The sequence below is a fragment of the Vulpes vulpes genome, chromosome 1, assembly GCF_048418805.1.
Source record: "Vulpes vulpes isolate BD-2025 chromosome 1, VulVul3, whole genome shotgun sequence".
NCBI classification, from domain to species: Eukaryota; Metazoa; Chordata; class Mammalia; order Carnivora; family Canidae; genus Vulpes; species Vulpes vulpes.
Genome location: NC_132780.1, coordinates 11,094,468 through 11,116,926, shown reverse-complemented (window position 1 = coordinate 11,116,926; position 22,459 = coordinate 11,094,468). Strand labels below are relative to the sequence as shown.

The 22,459-nt window shown below is 47.6% G+C and overlaps 1 protein-coding gene across 5 annotated transcripts; it reads left to right on the top strand.

Moving 5' to 3' along the window:
* The first annotated feature begins 6,649 nt into the window (after positions 1–6,649).
* Positions 6,650–21,991, top strand: LOC112931556 (cell adhesion molecule CEACAM4-like). Of its 5 annotated transcripts, XR_012000690.1 has the most exons (8): positions 6,650–6,864; positions 7,671–8,030; positions 14,855–14,975; positions 15,110–15,242; positions 15,937–15,989; positions 16,320–16,351; positions 16,788–16,829; positions 17,089–21,991. XR_012000690.1 is itself a non-coding variant. In XM_072754156.1 (7 exons), the coding sequence occupies exons 1-7, from the start codon at positions 6,801–6,803 to the stop codon at positions 17,152–17,154; spliced, it is 738 nt and encodes a 245-aa protein (XP_072610257.1). In that variant the 5' UTR covers positions 6,650–6,800; the 3' UTR covers positions 17,155–21,991. The 5 variants fall into 5 exon arrangements, 4 of the variants coding, with proteins under 4 accessions (XP_072610257.1, XP_072610262.1, XP_072610269.1 ...); XM_072754156.1 differs by lacking the exon at positions 15,110–15,242; XM_072754161.1 differs by lacking the exon at positions 15,110–15,242 and having other exon boundaries at positions 21,483–21,603.
* The last annotated feature ends 468 nt before the right edge of the window (positions 21,992–22,459 follow it).

Sequence of the window (22,459 nt, the reverse complement as noted above, 5' to 3'; positions counted from 1 at the left end):
CCTACAATAGCATAGTAAAAATGAAACAAATTATCTGATTTTAAATGGGCTAGCATGTCTCCAAAGGCAGGGGAAACAAAAGTAAAAAAAAAAACTCTTGGGGCTTCAACAAGATAGAAAGCTTCTGCACAGCAAAGGAAACAGTCAACAAATCTCAAAGGCAACCTATGGAATTGGAGAAGATATTTACAAATGACATATCAGATACAGGGCTAGTTTCCAACATCTATACAGAACTTTCTCTAAAGAAGACATCCAAATGGCCAAGAGACACAAGAAAAACTGCTCCACATCACTTGGCATCAGGGAAATACAAATCAAAACCACAATAAGTTATCATCATACACCAGTCAGAATGGCTAAAATTAACAAGACTGGAAACAGTAAATGTTGATGAGGATGCAGAGAAAGGGGAACCCTCTTCCGCTGCTGGTGGGAATGCAGGCTGGTACAGCCACTCTGGAAAACAACATGGAGGTTCCTCAAGAAGGTAAAAATAGAGCTACCCTGTGACCTGACAATGGCACTACTAGGTATTTACCCCAAAGATACAAATGTAGTGATTTGAAGGGGGACTTGCACTCCAATGTTCTAACATCAATGTGTACAATATCCCAACTGTGGAAAGAACCAAGATATCCATGGACAGATGGATGGATAAAAAAGATGTGCCATATATATACAATGGAACACTACTCAGCCATCAGAATGGATGAATACTTAGCATTTCTATTGATGTGGATGGAAAAGGAGGGTATGATGCTGAGCGAAATGATTCAACCAGAGAAGAACCATTATCGTATGCTTTCACTCACATGTGGAATATAAAAAACTGTGCAGAGGATCATAACAGAAGGGAGTTTTTGGAAAACTGGATGGGAAGTCATCAGATAAGGAGAAAACCATGAGAGATTCTTAACTATAGAAAACAAGCTGAAAGTTGCTGGGCTGGAGGTGTGTGGGTGGGATGGGGTAAATGGGTGATGAGGATTAGGTAGGGCACGTGATGTGATGATTATTGGATGTTATATGCAACTGATGAATTAATGAACACTACAGGGGTGCCTGGGTGGCTCAGTCAGTTATGTGTCTGCCTTTGTATTAGGGCATGATCCCAGGGTCCTGGAATCCAGCCCTGCATCAGGCTCCCTTCTCAACAGGGAACCTGCTTCTCCCTCTCCCTCTCCCCTGCTTATGCTTGTTCTCTCTCTCCCGGCAAATATATAAAATCTCTTTTTTTTAAGATTCATTCATTCATTCATTCATTCATTCATTCATTCATTCATGGAGACACAGAGAGAGGCAGAGACAGTCAGAGGGAGAAGCAGGCTCCCTCAGGGAGCCTGATGTGTGACTCCATCCCAGGACCCTGGGATCAAGACCTGAGCCAAAGGCAGATGCTCATCCTCTGAGCCACACAGGTGTCCATCTTTTTTTTTTATTATTTAAAAACAGTACATCTGAAACTAATGATGTAATTAATATATGTTGGCTAATTCAATTTAAATTTTAAAAATGGAAGAAAGAAAAAAAACAATAAATTTTAAAAATGGGACGCCTGGGTGGCTTAACAGTGGGACGCCTCCCTTCGGCCCAGGGCATGATCCTGAAATCCCGGGTTCGAGTCCCACATCGGGCTCCCTGTAGAGAGCCTGCTTCTCCCTCTGCCCCTGTCTCTGCCTCTCTCTGTGTATCTCATGAATAAATAAATAAAATATTTTAAAATAAATAAATAAAAATTTAAAAAGACTGATGAATCACAGATCTCTACCTCTGAAGCAGCAATTCATTATATATTAATTAATCAATTTAAAATTTTAAAAAGATGGGCAGCCTGGGTGGCTCAGTGGTGGGACGCCTCCCTTCAGCCCAGGGCATGATCCTGGAGACCCAGGATCGAGTCCCACATCGTGCTCTCTGCATGGAGCCTGCTTCTCTATCTGCCTATGTCTCTGCCTCTCTCTCTCTCTCTGTCTCTTATGAAAAATAAATAAAATATTTTTAAAAAAACTTTAAAAAAGAAGCTTATAAAATATAAATGGGAGGGCTAAAGACCTGAGAGGACATTTTCCAGTGGCCAACAGGTACATGAAAAAGGGTAAATGCAAATCAAAACCACAGTGAGATATTACCACACATCTGTTGGAGTGGCTATAATTTAAGAAGGAAAGAAAAGTGTTAGTGAGGATGTTAAGAAATTGAGAAACTGGAACCCTTGCATACTGTTGGTGGGAAGGCAAGCTGTTGTGGCCACTCTGGAAAACAGTGTGGAGGTTCCTCAATAAATTAAACATAGAACTACAATATGATCAAGCAATCCCACTTCTGGGTATTTCTCCAAAAGAATTGATATCAAGATCTGGAGGAGATATCAGCACACCTGTGCTCATTGCAGCACTATTCTCAATAGTCCAGATAGGGAAACAACCTAAACGTCCATCAACAGATGAATGGTTGAGGATGATGTAATATATGTATAATGGAAGCTATTAAGAGGATAGATCTCCCATGAACTGATAATAAAGTAAAAGAAAGATAAAAGAAAATGAAAAATATTTTCCCAGTTGAAACAAAAGCAAACACCACACTCAGATGTCACTTCTCAGACATCAGACCGGCTAAAAAAGTTAAAAGACTGTCCATGCTAAGTGTTGTTGAGGATGAGGGGCAACGGGCACTCTCATACATTGCTAGTGGGAAAGTAAAATAATAATACTTGGGAAAACAGTGTAGCACGTTCTTCAAATATTAATCGTGTGCCTCCACGGTGATCCCCTCACTGCCCTCCTGGGTGAAACTCTACACAAGAGAAATGAAAAGATGCACTCATTTAAAAGACTCCTGCACAAAAATTCCTGGTAAGTCTACTTGTAATAGCTCAGAGTTGGAAACAACATAACTGCATAAACGAGTGAATGAATTTAAAAAACCACAAAGCCTGGATTTCCTGGGTGGCTCAGTTGCTTAAGTGTCTGCCTTTGACTCAAGTCATGATCCTGGGGTCCTGGGATTGAGCCCCGTTCCAGGCTCCTTGTTCAGTGGGGAGTCTTCTTCTCCCTCTGCCTACACCCACACACTTGTGTTCTCTCTCTCTCACTCTATTCTCTCTCTCACTCTGCTCTCTCTCTCTCAAATACATAAATAGTAAAAAAACCTTAAAAAATTTCCTGCATGGTTCAATGTAATGTAACAAAGCTTAAAAAAGAAAAAAACTGAATATATCCAAGAACATGTAGCAATAAATGACACTGAGTAAAGAAGTCTGACATTGTATTGTCCCGTCCCACATTGTATTGTATTATTCAACTTTTCAAATTTCTAAAAAATGCAAACCAATCTGTAATGACAAAATAAAATATAAGGTTTCGTGGGAAAATAGGGAAGGAGGGTCAAATGGGGCAGAATGAAAAGAATAAAGAGGACATGAGATTTTTGAGAGAAAGGGACGCATTCACTATCTTCAGGTAGGAATGAATTCTCTGGTACAGGGGCATGGCAAAACTTATTACATTGTATACCATCAATATGATGAGTTTCTTATATGTCAACTCTAACTGGACAAAGTCATTAACAATTTTTGATACATATGGGAAATATTAATGTACAAAATTTTAAAAATACAGAACTGGGTAGCAGGACTTTTTCTGCCATATATTTCCCTTCTTGTCCACCAGGGAGCAGCAGAGCTGCTCCACAGCCTGGAGCCTTCCTCAAAGAGCCCATGGCCCAGCAGGCTCTGACCCTTCCCAACCTCATCCAGTCACCATCCTCCTGGCTCCCGGGCTCCCCCCACTGCACTCTCTCACCCCCTCTGGCTGGCTGGCCAGGTGTCTGTTTGCTGAGACTGGTTCCTCTGTGGGCAGTTTGTCCCTCCAAAAACTCTGTCCTTCCAGGGGTGAAGGTCCACTCACGCTTCCTGCTTCGGTAAAAGATTATTCTCCCAGGACTGCTTCATGTGACACCCCCCCCCCCAACAGCTGAGACCCCTTTCTATACTCCAAACCCACCAGACACGTTACCTTCCTGGCCCTTCTCTCGATTATAATTGACTCCTCGGTGCCGAGATCCTGAGTGCCTGTGGCTCTGAAACAGGGTAAACCCCTCAGGTCCCATTTCTGTCCTGTTTTCTGTGTAGTTCCCAGGACTCAGCCCAGGGCCTGACACGTCACAGATGCCCCATAAATACATGCATGAAGGAAATTACACAATGAAAGCATTTCCCCCCCTCAGGTGATACCTAGTCAGAGCCCCTTCCCTGTAGACACAGGGCCATGGCATCAGCATGGGAGGAGGCCACCAAGTGCTCAAGGCCATCCCTTTACGGCTGTGGGGCCTCTACCCCTCTAGATTCAGGAGGGAGGACAGGGGCCTCCAACAGTTAGAGGCTGGACACCTGGAAATTCAGAACACTGACGCCCTTTGCCATCTCCATCTTGTGAATGACTTCTCTCCCCAGAGGGCCTGGGACGAAAGCCTGTGTCCTTCCTTTTCTCTCAGAGATCTGACCTGGCACAAATTCTGGATCATACCCCAGGCGGAGTTACCACCGGGGGAGGTCCGGGCCCTGCGCTGACTTCAAAAGATGCCCTGTGGCGACTCCTCATCCTGAGGGCTGGTGAGCTGTGGAGACCCCTGCTGTGTCTCCCTGAAGATTTCTCAGCAGCCCACAGAGGCCTGGGGAACCAGGGGACGTTTGCAGGCAGATGGCACAGGCAAACCCAGGATCCGCCTTTGTTTCCAGGGACTGAGGGTCTCCTCCCCTATCCAGAGGCAGCGCTGGGATCCCTCAGCTATCTCTGGGTTGGAGCCGCTCCAGCTCCTGGTTCCTGTGCGGACGCCTAGAGCAGAGGACAGACAGGGACACAGATGACTTGGAGGCAGTGCCCCCACTCCCTGGGCTGTGATGTGGAGACAGGGGATTGTCTTGTCCAGCCCCTCAGACTCTTGCCTTTTCCCCCAATTCTCCAGAGACTTACTAGGTCATTCCTTGAACTCTCGAGGACAGAGAACTTGCCCTGTGGAGCATATCCCTGGGTGTACAATTCTGACACAGGATCAGGAATCTTCTGGACAGTGCCCTATCCTCTCCCCCAGCTCACCCCGCCCTGGGATGGACCCAGGCAGTCTAGTACCCATAGGGACCAGGACCCGGGGTGACCTGTCCCTCACTTCTGTCCAGGGCTCAGGGCCACCCACATCCTTAGGAGCCTGGTCAGCATTCGGGGTGCAGCCCCCGGCAGGGCCTCCAGGGGTGACATAGGGACATGCAGACAGTACCCAGGAACCCAAACCCTGAGGCTGGCTTTGACTAAGGAGGTAGAGGAGGAGCCTGGTTTCCATCCCTTTCTCCAACAGACCTCCTGGTCCCTCCCACATGCCTGTTCTGTCCTGCTTATTCATCTATGCCCTAGGAGCACCCCAATCTGTCAGAAGTCCCTGTGCAGCCCCTACTCTTTGCCTGGTACCAGCCATGACTGGTACCAGGCAGCAGGGTGACTACAAGAGGCTTCCCCAAGCAGAGGACACAGGCTGCCCAGGACACTCAGGAGCACATGGGCAGTCTCTGGGCCACAGTTCAGCCAACAGACACTGAGAGGGAGGGTCTCCTCAGAACCTTCCCTTGAGAACCAGGAAACCCCAACCACCTGACCTCCCACCACCATCTTTTCTTCCCAGGACATGCAGGAAGTCCACTTCACACCTGGGAACTGATCTCCTGAGACACCTGGGTTCTGGGTCTGTATTCTTAGAACCAGATGCCAGGCTGCTGACACCCAGGGATGGACACTGAGTCCTCACCAGTCATCACCCAGCCTGCCCCTTCCTCACCCCCAGAGTCCTCTCGGTGACCTTGCTGCCAGGAGGAAGTCCATCCTCCCCAGAGCAGGTGAGATCACTGGGTTGACCCGTGCCCAGCTGGGCTTCTCTGTTACCAAGGGAACCGATCCCCTGGATCTGGGGACCCTAGGCTGTGTGTGTGGTGCCCACAGACTCAAGGCCAGGACACAGCACAGGCCACTGAGGGAAGGGACAAGGGTCACCCTCTCAGGGAACCGGGTCGCCCTCAGCCCGGCCCTTCAAAGCCTGCTCCCCGGGGCCAGGAGCATCCGCGTCCCCTGGGAGCTGGTTAGATGCAGGCTCCGGGGTCCACACCACACCTGCGGAGTCAGATCTGCTTTTCCACAGGATCTGCGGACCCTCCCTCCGTGGGCACAGAGCAGAGGCGGCCCCGGCGCCACGTCCCGGGGTCTCAGCCTGGCTGCGCATGTGCTAAAGCCGCCTGTGCAGGGGTCACCTGGGCCTCCGCAGGCTTGATGACGTTCCCAGGTGATCCCCAGCCCGGTGGGGGTGACGTCCCGGGACAGGCGCTCTGGAGGCGGCCCCGGGCTCCAGCTCTGCAGGGGGAAGCCCCAGGGCCAGGAGGGAGGGCTGTGGGGGCGCGGACCCTGCACCTCGCCCCCGAGCTGCGGGGCGCGCCCCGGACCCGACGCCCCGGGCTCGTGCTCGTGCCGAGCAGGCCGGGTGCGCGCTCGCGTCTGCCGGGAAATCCCAGCGGAAGACCGAGAGGCCTCAGCAGCTGCGGGGACCCCACGGGGACAGAGGATGGGAACCCGGGACCTGCCGTCGGGGGGGGGGGCCGGCGAGCCCCCGCCCGGCCCACGTGACCCGGCCCCGCCCCCAGAGGCGGCCCCGCGCGGAGGGGGAAGGACGCGGAGCTGCCGGGCGGGACCGCGGGGCCCGAGCGTCTGCGCGGCGGCAGCTGCTCTCCCCCGGGCCGGACGGAGCGGGCAGCGGGCACCATGGAGCCCCCCTCGGCCTCTCCCCGAGCAGGGCGCGGCCCCTGGCGGGAGCTCCTGCTGGCAGGTGAGGGGCCGATCCCCTGGGAGGGGCGGGAGGTCGGGGGAGCGGCGGCCTGGGGCCTGGGGCCTGGGGGGGACGGGGCTCCGCAGGGGACGGGGCGGCGGGCGGGGCGGGGGAGCCGGCTCAGCGGCGGGACGGCCTCGGGATCTGCAGGTGGGACTGAGGGGCTGTGTCCCAAGGGCCTCCTCACCGGGACTCAGTTTTGCAACCTCACGGAAACCACACCCAGGGACCCCAAACCCTGCCCTTGCCACCACCCTGGGATCCTGACCCCTAAGCGCCAGGCTCGGAGGGCCCTGGGGACGCTCAGCCCTGGGTATTTGCAGCCGGGCCACCCCGGGGTACAGCACAGAGCAGACCAGTCCCTGCCCTCCCTGAGCTCACTTCTCTGGGAGGAAGACAGACCCGCAGAGACATCTGGAATGTCCTGTCGGGTACTGACACACCTCCTGAAGGAAACGAGCAGGGGAAGGTCAGGACATGAAGACAGAGGGTCCTCAGAGGAGGTGCTCAGGGCAGGTCTCTCCCAGGGACCCGCTGAGTGTGAGCAGGTATCTGAGGGCAGTGAGGGAGTGAGCCACACACATCTGAGGAAGAGCATTCCAAAGAGAGAAATAAGCCCAGGGGCACATAAGTAACGTGGATATTCTGCTGACTTTATCAGGAGACACACACAGACACCCAGGTACGTGTAAATGCTCACACACCCAGAGCCTGGGGGATTGGAATCTGCTCCATATCCAGGGCCCCAACTCTCCATCCCAACACATAGGTCCAAACACTGATCCATCCCCTCTCTTCCCTCCTAGTCTCACTCTTAGCCTTCTGGAACCCGCTCACCACTGCCCAAGTCACTGTGGAGTCCGTGCCTCCCAATGCTGCTGAAGGGAAGGATGCTCTTCTGCGGGTCCTCAATCTGCCTGGGGATACAGCAAGCCTTGCCTGGTTCAGAGGGGAAATTGTAGCACCTGTCCATCAAATTCTATTATATGTAGTAGACACACGAGTAATTACCCCGGGGCCTGCATACAGTGGCAGAGAGATAATATACCCCAATGGATCCCTGCTGTTCCAGAACATCACCCTGAATGACACAGGATCCTACATCCTACAGATCATAAAGAAAAACTTTCAAATTGAACAAGTACCTGGACAGCTCCGAGTATTCCGTGAGTAAATTCCTCTCTCACCTCTGGTGTCGAGTGTGGGGAATTCTACTTCACACACACACAGGATTCACAGGCCTGCACTGGGCCTCCATCCCTCTCTGCATTATGTCCCTGTAGTGGTTCAAGCATTTAGGTGGGGACCCACACACACTGGAGACACATTTCCTGAGATACGAATTCCTTTCCTGGAATCCGGACTCTGTGATCATCTGACCAAGACCCTGCAGGACTCATTCAAGGCCAGGCCTGAGGGATCCTCCCCAGACCTCAGTTCAGAAAGCCCTTGCCCAGACCACTGTCTTGGGGCCCCTGATTCTGGTGACTCTGGGAGTCTGTGCCAGGATGGGGTTAGGGCTCCTGTACAGAGCACAGAACTGGGAACAAGGATTTGCTAGAGCTGGTCACCAGCCAAGTGCTCAGTCTCAAGAGCCACTTTGGGGGAGGGACAGAGCCTGGGCCTTCACCTAAGGCTCAGCATGGACAGCACAGACAACAGGTCCCCAGTCCACTGGCCAACTTCTGTGGGGAACTTGGGGGATACTGGAGGAAGAGCAGCACCCCCAGGAAGGAGCAGAGCAATGCCATGCTCCTGGCAGCTCCTCCTCCACCCAGAATCAGGCCCCGGGAGCCCATTCTTATGGAGGTGAGCAGGAACAGAGGCCATTTGACTGACCAGCTATATACCAAAATTAGGTGAGGATTTTCAGGACAGGCCTGGCAAGTAGACATCATCTACCATTATTCCTATTGTTTTAAGGGGAAACCAAGGCACAAGGAGATACAGTCACTGGATCAGGGTCACACAGAATGATGAGCAGCACATCAGTCACCCTGGTTTTCTCTGCAGAAGAGAAAGAGGACAGGGCTGTCCTCTTCTCCGTCAGTGAGAGGGATGCTGGTCTGGGCAGTGAGAGCAAGTAGAGGCTCACTTCATTTGCTCCAGGTTTACTCTAGACCAGAATGACCTGCCTTAGCAATCAGAGGGAGAATGCTCCTGCCACCCCTCAGGTGTCTCATCCTTGCCTCCCTGGGCTGGACTTGAAATCGGATTATTTCCTGATGTGTTGCTGTGGCTCCCATTGTGGTGTAAGGGATGGGGCTTGCCTTCCCCTCCTGACTCTGCACTTGAAACCAGCACAGGATCACATGTAACAAACTCAGTTGCTTTTGTATAGGAGGATGGAGTGAATGATGCAGGAGTTTCTCTCCCTGGAGGACAGGAAGCCCGTGGGGCGAGACCTCCTAGGATCCTGCACCCAGGACCCCTCTCTGAAGAGATGATGAATCATTCTTCGCTCACCACCCCCTGCTTCCTGCTCATCCTCTGGTTCTTTGCTTGGCGGTTGGACTTGGTCTGCCATGTATGGGGTCAATGTCTCATGTCATTCGTTATGAAATACTTGGGAAGAGCTGCCCCCCTCCAGGCCCTGGTGCCTCAGAACTGAACTGACCTCTTGGCTTGTTCCTGGTGTCCCCGGGTGTCATTTCTGCACAAACTCCATCCCCCAGTCAGGCTGTCAGGACAGTGAAGAGTCAGCAGAGTTTCGGGGCCCACTGTGACTCTCCTGTGTTTTCCATGACCAAATGATGTTTGGTTTTTGATATTTGAGAGAGCCTGTGCTTTCAAGTCCACAGAGCAGGGGCTTTACTTTCTTTGAGAGCTCAGATCTTCATGCATTTGTCTTGAATTCTTTTATGGACTCAGGTTGGCTTAGAGGGGAGAGAAGCCAACTCTGATTCAAGATGCCTGTGGAAAGGGACATCTGACACCAGTCAGTTAAATGTCTACCTTTGGATCAGTTCAGGCTGCCTGGTCCTGGGATCAAGGCCCGGATTGTGTTCCCAGCTCAGTGGGAGTCTGCTTCTCCCTCTCCTTCTGTCTCTCTCTCTCTCTCTCTCTCCTAATAAATAAAAAAATCTAAAAAAAGAAAAGAAAAGAAAAGATGCCTGTGGAGGAATCATATCTACCAGATAGGGTAGTGTTCTATTTATTGTCTGCACAGCAGAGTTACAAAACCCCAACATCCCAAGCAACTCAAACCCCATGGAGAATGCAGATTCTGTAGAATCTTGAGACTCAGAGCACAAGCACCTATGGTCAGTAAACGGTAAAAAGCCCCCCGGACAGTCACAGGCTGGAGCTGTCCCTGGACAACAGGACTCTCACTGTTCATGGTGTCACAAGGAATGACCCAGGATCCTATGGGTGTGGAACCCAACTCACTGGAACACAGTGAGTGCCAATTGTTGTGACCCATTCAGAACCCTGAATGTTCTCTATGAGTATCTCTCATTCCCACCTGGTCCGGGCTGTCAGCCCAAGTCCACACAGCCAGACACCAGGCCGCATCCATCCTTCTGGGGTCCACATCCATGACCCTCATCTGGACACCCAGCCTGTCCATGGCTTCTTGTCCCCAGAAAACCTGGGCAGGCCCATCCTAACTAAGACTAGGAAGGGAAGGGCTGCTCCTCCCTGAAGGGTTAACAGCCTGAGAGGAGAAACAGCTTCATGTCTCAGAACGAGGCTCAGTGAACACAGGGGACTTCTGGTTGGGACGTTTGAAAACAAGGTTGGAATCAGCTCAGAGGGTCGCTGTGGCCCTTATGCAAACTGGGAGCTTCCCCTTCCCTCTTACTACAACATATGTGGCTTTATTCTGTTTGCTCCAGATGGCCCGGACACACCCACTATTTCCCCCTCAGACTCCTATAACCATCTAGGGGCAAACCTCAGTCTCTCCTGCCACACAGCCTCTAACCCACCTGCACAGTATTCTTGGCTTATCAATGGGAGGCCCCAGCCATCCACACAGGAGCTCTTTATCCCCAACATCACTGCCAACGATAGCAGATTCTATACCTGCCTCGTCTATAACTCTGGCACCTCAATAAGACCACAATAAGGCCTCAATAAGACCACAGTCAAGACTATCACAGTCTCTGGTGAGTGCATCCCTGGAGCATCTGCACTGAGCACTGTGGTGAAGGTCTGTCTGCCTTTCAGAAAAGAACCTGGAAAGGTTACTTCCCCTTTGCTCGACACGATCAAGTCCCAGATCTCTCCCTCAACTCTCCTACTACATGTCTGCAGGTGCTTCTTCCCCTTGCTCTCAGATTTTTCATTGCAGACTTTGAGTTCAGCCTGGAATGTGGGAAGAGGGGTTCTCAGCTCCAGAAAGCCCATCGCATAAAAGTAGGCTTTGCAAATGGGGAAGAAAGAAGAGTCGTCAGGGTCAAGTTGCTTTTTGTTGTTGTTAAATTGCAGAAGTGCTTTATATATTCTGGATATTAACCTCTTACCAGATATGAGTTGCAAATGCTTCCTTCCAATCTGTGAGTTGCCATCACTTTTTTTTAGTGAACTTTAGTTGACACACAATGTGTCATTAGTTTCAGGTGTACAACATAGTACTACATAGTACAACGTAGATTGAACAACTCTATATGTTATGCTATTTCCACCCAATGTAATTCGCATCTGTCACCATGCAGCCCCAATAAAATACATTGACTGTATTTCCTGTGCTGTACATTTCATCCCTATATCCTGTTTATTCCATAAACTAGAGCTACACCACTGCTAATTGTGTTTGGATGCACAGAAGATGGAATCCCATTCATCTATTTGTTGTTGTTGTTGTATTTGCTTTGGTGTCATATCTAAGAAATCATTGGGAAATTCAGTTTCAGTAAGTTTTTACTTTACATTTTCTTCTATGATTTTTATAGTTTGGATTCTAGTGTTTAAATGTTTGATCATTTTAAGTTATTAATTTCTGTACAGGATGTAAGGTCAGATCCAACTTAATTCATTTGCATGCATATCCAGTGATCCCAGCAACATTTCTTGAATAGAAAAATTTCTATTCAAGAACATTTCTCCTTTGAATGGTCATGACAGCCTTATTGAAAATCATTGGACTACATATGTCCAGGTTTGTGTCTGGGGTGCCTATTCTATTCTACTGATCCCTATGTCTGTCTTTATACTACATCAATATAATGATATTGGCTACTGTGATTCTGCAGTCAGGAAGTAGGAGCCCTCCAACTTTGTTCTTTTTCAAAACAATTTTGGGGAAAAAAACCCAAAAAAACAAAACAAAACAAAACAAAACAATTTTGGTATTTGACATCCCTGAGATTCCATGTGAATTTTTGGATTTCCTATTTCTGCAAAATATTTCCTTAACAATTTGATAGGGAGGCACCTGGCTGACTCAAATGGTGGAGTATGAGACTCTTGATCTAGGGGTTGTAGGTTTGACCCTCATGTTGGGTGGAGAGATTACTTAAAAAGAAGTCTTAAAAAAAGATTTTGATAGTAATTACATGGGCTCTATGGACCTCTTTAGTTAACATTGCCATCTTAACAGTAGGAAGCCTTATCATCCATGAACATGGGATATCTTTCCATATATTGGCGTCCTCTGTAATTTCTTTCAGCAATGATTTATAGAATTCCATAGACAATATTGACTCATAAATTAATTCCTAAGTATTTTTTCTTTTTTCCTAAGTATTTTATTTTTACTGTTCTTACAAATAGAATTGTTTTCCTAATTCCTTTCTTGGGTACATCACTGTTAGTGTTAGCCACGCAGTCCTTTTTGTATGTTTATTTTGTATCCTGCAATTTTTTTGCAATTGCTTATTAGCTCAACAGTTTTTTGCATGTCATCTTTAAGGGTTTGTACATATAATTTCATGTCATCTGCAGACAGACATAATTGTGCTTATTCCTTTCCAATTTGATTCCAATCCAACTAATTCTGTTTTTTTTCCTCCTAAGTATTTAGGCCTGGACTTCTGTACTGTATTTAATACTGGTGGTGTCAATGGCATGTTTATCCTCTATCTGATCTTAGAATGCTTTCAATGTTTCATCATGGAGTATGAGGCTTGCTAAGAGCATTTCATATAAGGCCTTCATTATGTTGTAGTAGTTTCCTTCTATTCCCAAGGGTGCAAGTATTCTGTATACAGTAACCACTTCTCTACAGAAGGGATGAGAGTCAATCCACAGATCTGGAAGTGAAAGTCTTCTTCAGAGTGAGAAATCATGTAGATTGAAAATCCTTTGAATCCTAAGGTTATGCTGAATGGGCAGGCCACTCTCACTCCCTAGTAAATTATAACAGTATGAATGCCTTCCCTATTTTACACAAAGCTGCCTTGGACACAGAGAGGGAAGGGCTGTGAGTCTTCCTCCCCCAACACATATGGAAAGTTATATAAGGAAAGAGACCTGATCTTTTAAAGTCACAAAAGTTCAAGAAATTTACAGTTTTCCATGGGAAAAAATTCCCCCTGGTGATATGGTTGACCATGTGGGGGAAGAGATTGCTGATGCTGATGTTCGAGAGATGTCCAGGCAGAGCAGACACATGACTGAGGGACAGAAGGAAATGTAAGGGTCAGAGGGGGAGGTACAGCCCTAGTACAGACCATCACCTGACCAAAGACACTCATCTTCTGCAATCAGCAGGGCAATATTCTGGGACACCTTTACAGAGTTTTCTGGGACTCTTAGAGTGGCTGTGATCTCAAAGGAAGGAGCATGGCCTCAGGCCCACTCTCATTGCATCTCCTGTATTTCTCCAAAGAGCCACAGGCCCAGGACTCTTGCCAGGGCAGCACAACACAGTCACAGAAGATAAGGACTCTGTGTCCCTGACTTGCTCTGCAAGTAATGCTGGGGTCTCTATCCAGTAGTTCTTGATTGGCCAGAATCTAAAGCTCATGGAGAGAAGGAAGCTGTCCCAGGGCAACCCCACAATGACCATATTCCCTGTCAGGAGGGAGGATTCTGGGAATTACCAGTATGAGGTCTTCAAGGTGGTCAGTTGCAGCAAAAGTGACCCCATCAAGCTAGATGTGATCTGTGAGTGACCCTCGTTCACCATACCTTCCTCCATGTATATTTTTCTGGTAGGGGGTGTGAAATGGATGCAGCCTCAGAGAAGATGGGAGACTCCTCCAGAGCCTCTAGGGAAATGTCCTTAAGATCTCCAGAATTAAACTACTCTTGTTAGCATCTTGGTTCTGATATATATAAGCTGTGGACCTCAGGCAAAATGCTCAATCTCCTGAACCTCCATTTTCTCATCTATAAAACTGGAAAGAACAGCTGGACCTTAGGGCTGTCATGAGAGTTGTTTATATGGGTTCATGAGATGAAATCTTGAGGTAGCATCATACACAGATTTAGGACTCAATGAAATTAGCAGGTATTTTTCCTTTATTAAGTTTTTGTTACTAGCTGTAATATCATGTGGACTTGAGATTAAGTGTTCTGTTATCAAGTTCCAGCTCTGTCACCTTCATTAATTTAGTTAAGCCCTTTACACAGTGCAGATGCTCATTTTGCACTGTGGGGATGATACCCAGGCCCTCACGGGAGGAGAAGCAGTAGATGAGATAATACTTCTCTTGTGCCTTTCACAGAGCTGACCTCAAAAGCAGTCAGCTAATGGTATTCTCTTTAATTAGTGTTGAGTGGACAGGTAAGGGCCTCCTTATAAGGCCATCAATGATGATGAAATGGATGATGCAGAGAAAGAGGCATAATGTGAAAGGAAATTGAACTCGATGCCAAGGCTGGCCCTGGAGGTGGAAAGATAACTTGAAGATTATAGCATGTCCACGGTTTCACTGTGTGGAACTGAAATAATGCAGTGGCCAAGGGGGTCAGGACACACAGCACCCAGACTTTGGTGGCCTTGCCTTCCTCCCTAAGCAGGTCCTTCCCACACTGTCCCTCCTGGTTTCCCCAGTTTTGACTTTGGATTCCTTCTCCTCCCTTTTTCTTCTTATTTCAGATGAAAGAAGCACCATAGGCCTCCCTGTGGGGTCTATCATTGGCATTGCACTCGTGGTCCTGATTGGAGTAGCGCTTGTGGCCACACTGGGGTATCTCCTGATCTGCACAAGGACTGGAAGGTACAATGGCACAGGCTGATTCTGTCCCACAGCTGACCTCTGGGCGGGAGGGAGAACCCTTCCTGACCTAGAATTCTGGGCTGGCTCTTCCAGGCCTCCCATCTGCCCCTGGGTTTTCCCTCTCATTCCTTCAGGCTCCTTCTTCATCAGCTGCAGACCTGGGTGCTTCCTTCACAGCCCTCTCTGTTATAAATTAGAGACAATTAGAGAAAAGCTCCACAGGGTTGTCCTGGATCACTTGGCAAATCTACAGCAGTACAGACAAGAGTAAGTGCTTAGTAAACAGAAACTCTCATGGTTTATATAAGTCCACAGGCCTTTTAGGGGGATTTGTGGCCTCAGGATGTGAGGGTGGTCCTGGCCAATTGCACTCAAGGGAGACTGGAAGAGCCTTCCAGGCCAGGTAGGGTCATCCCCTAAATGGCAGGTGCAGGAACCATAGGTTCTGTTGTGTGAGACAAGAGAACCTGGGCTCACACAGGGAGAGGTCCTGGGATGTCCTTTATGCCTCTTTCAGGCTGATGGACGGAGAATACAGGCTGTTGTCACACTACAGCATCTCCTGGCCTGAGGGGGTGAAGGTCTGGCCACAGGAGGGGCCTCAGATTCAGGGATCCAGCATCCTCAGGTCTCCCCACATGTCCTGTATTTGCAGCTGCAGACTTGCAGCTCCATTCAGTCAAATCCTTTGTTTGATTCCTCTCCTGGGTCCTCCGTCCCATTTCAGGACACTTTCTCCTAGATCCCATTGCCTGCGGGTCTTCGCTCTGGGCCCAGGACAGACATGCTCTAAAGTCCTTTCCTTATCCCCTCTCCTGGGCCCTTACTCTCCTAAACAGCAGCAGTGGAGAGAGAGTTCTCTAAATCCTGCCTGAAATGAGGATTCTCTTTGTCTCCTATTCCAACACCAATGATATGACCTCACCCTGCATCCCACCTCAGTAAGGATGTTCTCTCCTAGGGCCAGTGGCTGGTGTGATCTCAGAGAGTTCTGGTGCCCAGCATCCACCCCTTGTGAGTATCTCTTCATCCTGGGTGGGCTGGGAGTCATAAAATCCTGCTGCATTGTGTGAATCCTGCCAGTCACCCACCCTTGGACCCTCTGATCCTTTTTCTAGGGCTTCTGCACAGAGGTCCTCACTGGTCATACTCCCTGACCTGTGGAAATAGATCATAGGTCACCTGGCCCTCATTGGTCCCTAAAATGGCCAGTGGGTCTCTACCTGGGGGGGGGTGTCCTCCTTCTTCCCTGGTTCTCTGAGAGCTAAAGATGTGTCCCTGACTGGGAGGGTGGGCCTAAGCCTCCTCACAGCCCTGGATGCTAACTCCTGTCTCTGCTCACAGGCCATGCTCCAGCCAGCAGCTCCATATCCCCGGTAAGCCCACCTATCCCCCACTCTTTCCACTGGGGATCAGGCTGTACAAGCTCAAGGCGGGGCCATCAATCAAATTCCACAGCACAGCATGGACCCTGCTTCCACCAGAGTAGCCAGGACAAGGCAAACCCTTTTCTGCCAGGAGTGGACCCATTTCAGGGACAGAACCACACCCCACCATGTTCTGAGTTTCCCCTGCTCCCCTGAGTTGGCCAAAAGTGAACCCTGGAGTCCAGCCAAGGGCAGGGTGGGCATTGGGATCATCAGCCAATGGTCCTGGGGTAACAGAAATGGGGCAGGAAGTGCAGTGGGGAGTGGTCTAGGACAGGGGTTTGGTTATCAGGCTTGGAGAAGGCTGCTCTAAAGGCAGAACTGGTCATTTCTGTAGAGATGACACTCCCACTCTATCTACTAACACCCATTCTCTCCTGTTTAGGACTCCCTGCCCAACCACACAGCAGAAGTTCCTATCTACCAGGTGAGTGTGGGCAATGGTCGTTTGGGTCCCCATAGCTTTATGGGCCAGAGGATCTGCCCCCAGCCTACCACATGCTGTGCTCTCAGCTTCAGGAAACAGCAGAACAAAGAGGTAGTAGGAGGTATAAGGGACCTGGAAAAGAAACCAGCCACAGAGCCCAGCTCTCAGAGTTGCTGCCCAGGTGGGCCTAGATTCTGAAAGTCACCCAGATATGTTCTCAGAAGTTTACAGGGGTTCAGAGGCCTCTTCCTGTTTACAGGAATTACAACATCCTGACACAGACATTTACTGCCAGATTAACCACAAAGCAGAAGTGGCTACTTAGTTTCACCCTGGAACCCTCCTTCCCCGGGGCTCGCCTGTGACCCCAGGCCATAGGTGGGGTCAGGAGCCACTGCCTGAGCCACAGAGCCAGTGCTAAGCCTTGAAGATATTCAGGGATATGGATCAAGGGTCAAGTTCATCCTCCTCCTTCACTAACTACAAACTGGTGGTGAGTAGCCTGAACTTGGTCATCTGACTGTGGAGTCACTTTCTGCAGTGATGTCCATAGCACCCTCACTACCCTGAGTGTTAGAGACAGAGGCCAGTCCACACTCTCTGCAGCCTTTTTCACCTCCTTCTTGTCACTAATGCTTCTCTGAAGAATGGAAGAAAGCAGACACACCTAGATCAAGGCTCCCAAGCCCTGGGAAGGCCTGAGGGTCCTCAGCACCACGGACAGCATCTCAGCCCTGCTCCTCCCAGAACTTGAGCAGAGAGGAGGTAGTGAGAGACTGCTGGAGAGGCTGCCCATTTCTGTTCTACAGAAGAAAATGCAATTGAGGCAGAATGTGATCACAGGGGCAACCCAATTCTGCTCTCATCTCTCAATCCTAAATCTTTTGCACATATGTGGATGTCACGAGTTGGCTCCCTGCGAGGGTGTCCTGGGGGAGGCTGGGAGTCTGCTCCAGCCTCTTGAGGAACCTCCCGGCCCCTGAGGTTCAGGCCATTCCCTTGCCTACTGAAGGCAGGAATGTTTCATAATTAACTTCTGACCCTTGATGCCTGACCTTGGAAACACACCCATCACCCATCACCTTGCCCCCCTGAGCACAGTATCCTGTTTCCTGAGCCCCAGCTGAGCCTCCCAGGTAGCAGGGCTGAGCAGAACCCTGGGCTCTTTTCACAGCTCCTCCTGACCTGTGCCTGGTGTTAGAGTCCTTTGCCCTCTGCCTGCTCTTCCAGGCAGAGCAAACATTCCACTCAAGAGCAAGTGGAGCAAGGGCACTTCTTCAAGGGCAAGAAGATCTCCCAGGATAGAAACCAACATCTGAGGGTTCCTGCACATGCCTGTGGCCCCTCAGAGGGAGAGAAGAGACGAGGGCCCTCACAGGCTCCCCCATCTTCCTCTTTCGCATCCACATCCCACCCACAGAATGAACCCTGATGCTACAGACCCAGCCCTGCCTTTCTATGGGGCTCAGGTCCATTCTGTCCACTGACAGTGTCCAACATCAGGGTCACCTGGATGCTCTTCTCTTTATGATTCCTTTCTTTCTTTTCTTTTTTTTCTTTTTTGCTTTCAATTGGGTTCTCTTTGCTTTTATTTTCCTAGTTCTTGTGGTAGGACATGATATTTTTGATTTGAGATATTTCCTCCATTGTAATGTAAGCATTTCAGGGTATAAATTCTCCTCAACACACAGCATAAGTTGCATCCCATAATGGTGGAGATTTTTTTCAGTGTATCTAATTTAATTATGTGTATTTTAAAAACTTTCTTTGAGTGTTCTCTTTTGATCTATAGTTTATTTACATATATGTAGCTTACTTTCAAAATGTTTTGGAGATTTTTCTGTTGTCTTTCTTTTATTGATTTCTAGTTTGATTACTGTTTTCAGAGAACATACTCTGATTTCATTTATTTTAAATTTGGTTAGGGGCAGGGCACTGGGTGGTTAAGTCCATTAAACATCTGCCTTGGCAGGGTCATGATCCCAGGGTTGGGATGGAGCCATCAGCCATCACTGAGGTCGAGATCCTCTGGGATCAAACCCCCATCTAACCCCCTGCTCAGCAGGGAGCCTGTTTCTCTCTCTTCCTCTGCTGCTCCTCCTGCTTCTGCTCTCTCACCCTCTCTCTCAAATAAATAACATCTTTTAAAAAGTAAATTTGGTTATGGGCAGCTCTCTCCCTCCATGTGTATTGAATGTGACTCTTGATCTCAGGAACATGTATGTGTTCCAGCCCCTCTTTAGGGATAGAGTTTACTTCAAAATGAAGTAAATTTGGTTAGTTTTAGATAACATACCAAATATAAGCAACAGAGAACGATGAATTGCACATCTTTTACTTTGGCCGTTCTTTAATAGCAGGTCAGTGGCAACAAATTTTCATACTCTTCCTGCATCAGAAAATTTCTTGTTTCCCCTTTACTCCTGAGGATCATTCTGCCAGAAACAGGATCTGTCCTACACTTGAAAAATGGGCCACTTCCTTCTGGCCTCCAAACTGCCAGGTACAAAACCTACTGTCACTGTTCCTTAATACGCAATGGGTGGTTTCTTGGGCTGATTTTCAAGATTTTCTTTTCTCTCGTCTTTAAGAAGCTTACCACGTGTCTTAGTGACTGCTTATCATGCTTGAGGTTCACTCAGCTTGTTGGACCATTATTTCTTCAGATACTTTTTTCCTAATTTTGGTATTCAGTGGTGCCAATGTGAGATCTTTTCCTTTTTTTTTAATTTAAGAATTATTTATTTATTTGAAAGAGAGAGGGGGAGAGATCCCTCCCAATAAGGAGGAGTGGCAGAGGGAGAGAGAGGGAAAAAATCCTCAAGCAGACTCCCTGCTGAGCAAGGAGCCCGATGCAGGACTCCATCCCAGGACCCTGGGATCATGACTTGAGCCAAAGGCAGACACTCAAACGCTGAGCCACCCAGGTGCCCCAGGGTTATTTTTTTTCAACTGGGGCATGGAGCTTTATGTTATAGAAGTACACACAAATGTATTTATAAACCATATTCTATGATTTCTAATATTGAATCCAGTGGGTGGAGGTGTAGAAGGGAGATAGATACAACAAGGTTTATCAGGAGTTGATGCTTTGGAGCTGGAGATGGGTACATGGGGGTTTAGGATACCATTCTTTCTGGTGTAATGAAGTATACTCCATTTGTATATGTTTGTATACAAACTCTGTTTTCTATCTTTGGGAATTTCTATGTGAAAAGATTCTCAGGAAAGAGGAACAAATTTCTAGTTCAGAAGTTTTATCAGTGAGTTTCACAGAACTTTCGAGAGAAATGGCCTCAAAATTATACAAATTCAACTATAGGATAGAGTAGGAATATCCCCCAACTCATTCAGAGATTAGTATAACTCTTAAGTTGAAATAGACCAAACACAAAGGTACAAAAAGAGGAAATTATCAGGCCAGTTATCCTCATGAACAGAGGCAAAAATGCTAAAGCAGGTATTCTCAAACTAAATCTAACAGTACATAGAATAAGGCAGTAGACCAGGACTAAGTTCAGTTTGTCCCAGGAAAGCAAAGGTGATTGAACATTAGAAGTGTGTCAATGGGAGAACATGGGTGGTTCAGTCAGATAAGCAGTCGGCTCTTGATTTTGGCTCAGGTCATGAAGTCAGGGCCCTGGGTTAATCCCTGTGTGAGGTTCTGTGCCTGCTTGAGGATTTCTCTCCCTCTCCTCCTGCCCCTCCCCTTTCTCTCAAATAAATAAATATATATTTTTAAAAAGGAATTTATACATCAAAGAGGGCAGGAACTTCTAGGGTGCTAGCTATGTTTTGTTTCCAGATCTAGCTGTTAGATTCATGGGCATGCTCAGTTTTGGAAAATTCAGTAAGCAAAGCACTTCACACTGTAACATACTCCTACCCCCTCAACTTTTTTCAATGATCTACACTCTTTGAAAAGACCAGACCAGACATGATGTCTTGTAGAATGTCCACATTCTGACTTGTTTGCTTATGGTGTCATTTTACTTGCTTCTCTAAACCCTGTACTTCCTGTAACTTAGAAAATGAATCTCAAAGCTTAAATATGCCAGAATGCTTCCTGGGTTTTTTATTGCATCATATCAAGAAGCACATTCTAACTAGTTGTCTAGACTTATTCCAGTGTAACTATTTTAGTGACATAAAAATTGATCAGTGGGCATTTTCTAAAGTTTCTATTTAAATTCCAGTTAGTTGGGACACCAGGGTGGCTCGGTCAGTTGGGCATCTGACCTTTGGTTTTAGGTTGGGTCATGACCTAGAGTTATGGAATCGAGTTCTGCATCAAGATCCAGTTTACTGGAGTCAGCTGGAGATCCTTTCCTACTTCCTCTGACCCTGAACCCCCCAATAATAAATCTCTGAAATTTAAAGAATAAAATAAAATACATTTCAGTTAGTTAACATACAGTATAATATTAGTTGCATTTGTACAGTACAATGATTCAACACTTCCTTACAATACTTGGTGCTAACCACAACAAGTGCCCTCCTTAACCCCATCTCCTATTTCACTCATCCCGCCACACATACCTCCCTTCTGGGAACCATCGTTTTTTTCTTTACAGTGAAGAGTTTGTTTCCTGGTTTACCTCCATCTCTCTTTTTTCCTCTATTCTAATATGTTTTGTTTCTTAAATTCCACAGGAGTGAAATCATATGGTATTTCTCTTTCCCTGACTGATTTATTTAATGTATATAATACATCTAGCGCCATATACATCATTGCAAATGGTAAGATTTCATTCCTTTTTGTGGCTGAGCTGTATTCTATTATATATATAAACCACATCGTCTTTGCATTTTATCAACTGATGGACACTTGGGCTGTTTCTATAGTTTGGCTACTGTAAATAATGCTGTTACAAACATCAGAGTGTGTGTATTCCCTTGAATTAGTATTTTTGTATCCTTGGGGTGAATACCTAGTAGTGCAATTGCTGGACACAGGGTGGTTCTATATTTACCTTTTTGAGGAAATGTTATACTGCTTTCCAGAGTGGCTGCCTGCTTTATATTCCCACCAACAGTGCAAGAGTATTGCCCTTTCTGGTCAGTGGGCATTTTTTGTTCAAAGACACAGATATCCAGAAATGACAAGTATGAAAAATGTATGGCGTGTTGCTCCTCAACATAATAAAAGCTCTATTTGGCAATCTGAGAGTTAACATTATTCTTAATGGTGGAAAGTTGAAAGCATCCTAACTCGAATCAGAAACAAAATAAGGGTGCTCATTCTTATCACTTCTATTTAACATACTATTGAAAGTTTTAGCCAGAGCAATTAGGCAAGATAAAGAAATAAAAGACATCATGCCAGAAAAAAAAAAAAAGTAAAATTATCTTTGTAGAGGACATGATCTTCTATAGAGAAAAGTGCAGGGGCTCCATGAAAAACTTCCAGAACTAATAAACAAATCAAGAAGCTGCAGGATTCAAAATCAATATATGGAAATCAGTGCATTTCTATACACTAACAAAGAACACATGGCAAACTATCTGGAAAATGAATAAAATCATCCCATTTACAATGGCATCAGAAACAATGAAATACTTCATTCTGGAGGTGACATTAGGTGTGGACACAAGGACTGGTGTGTCCTTGTGTCCCGCAGGGACTAGTC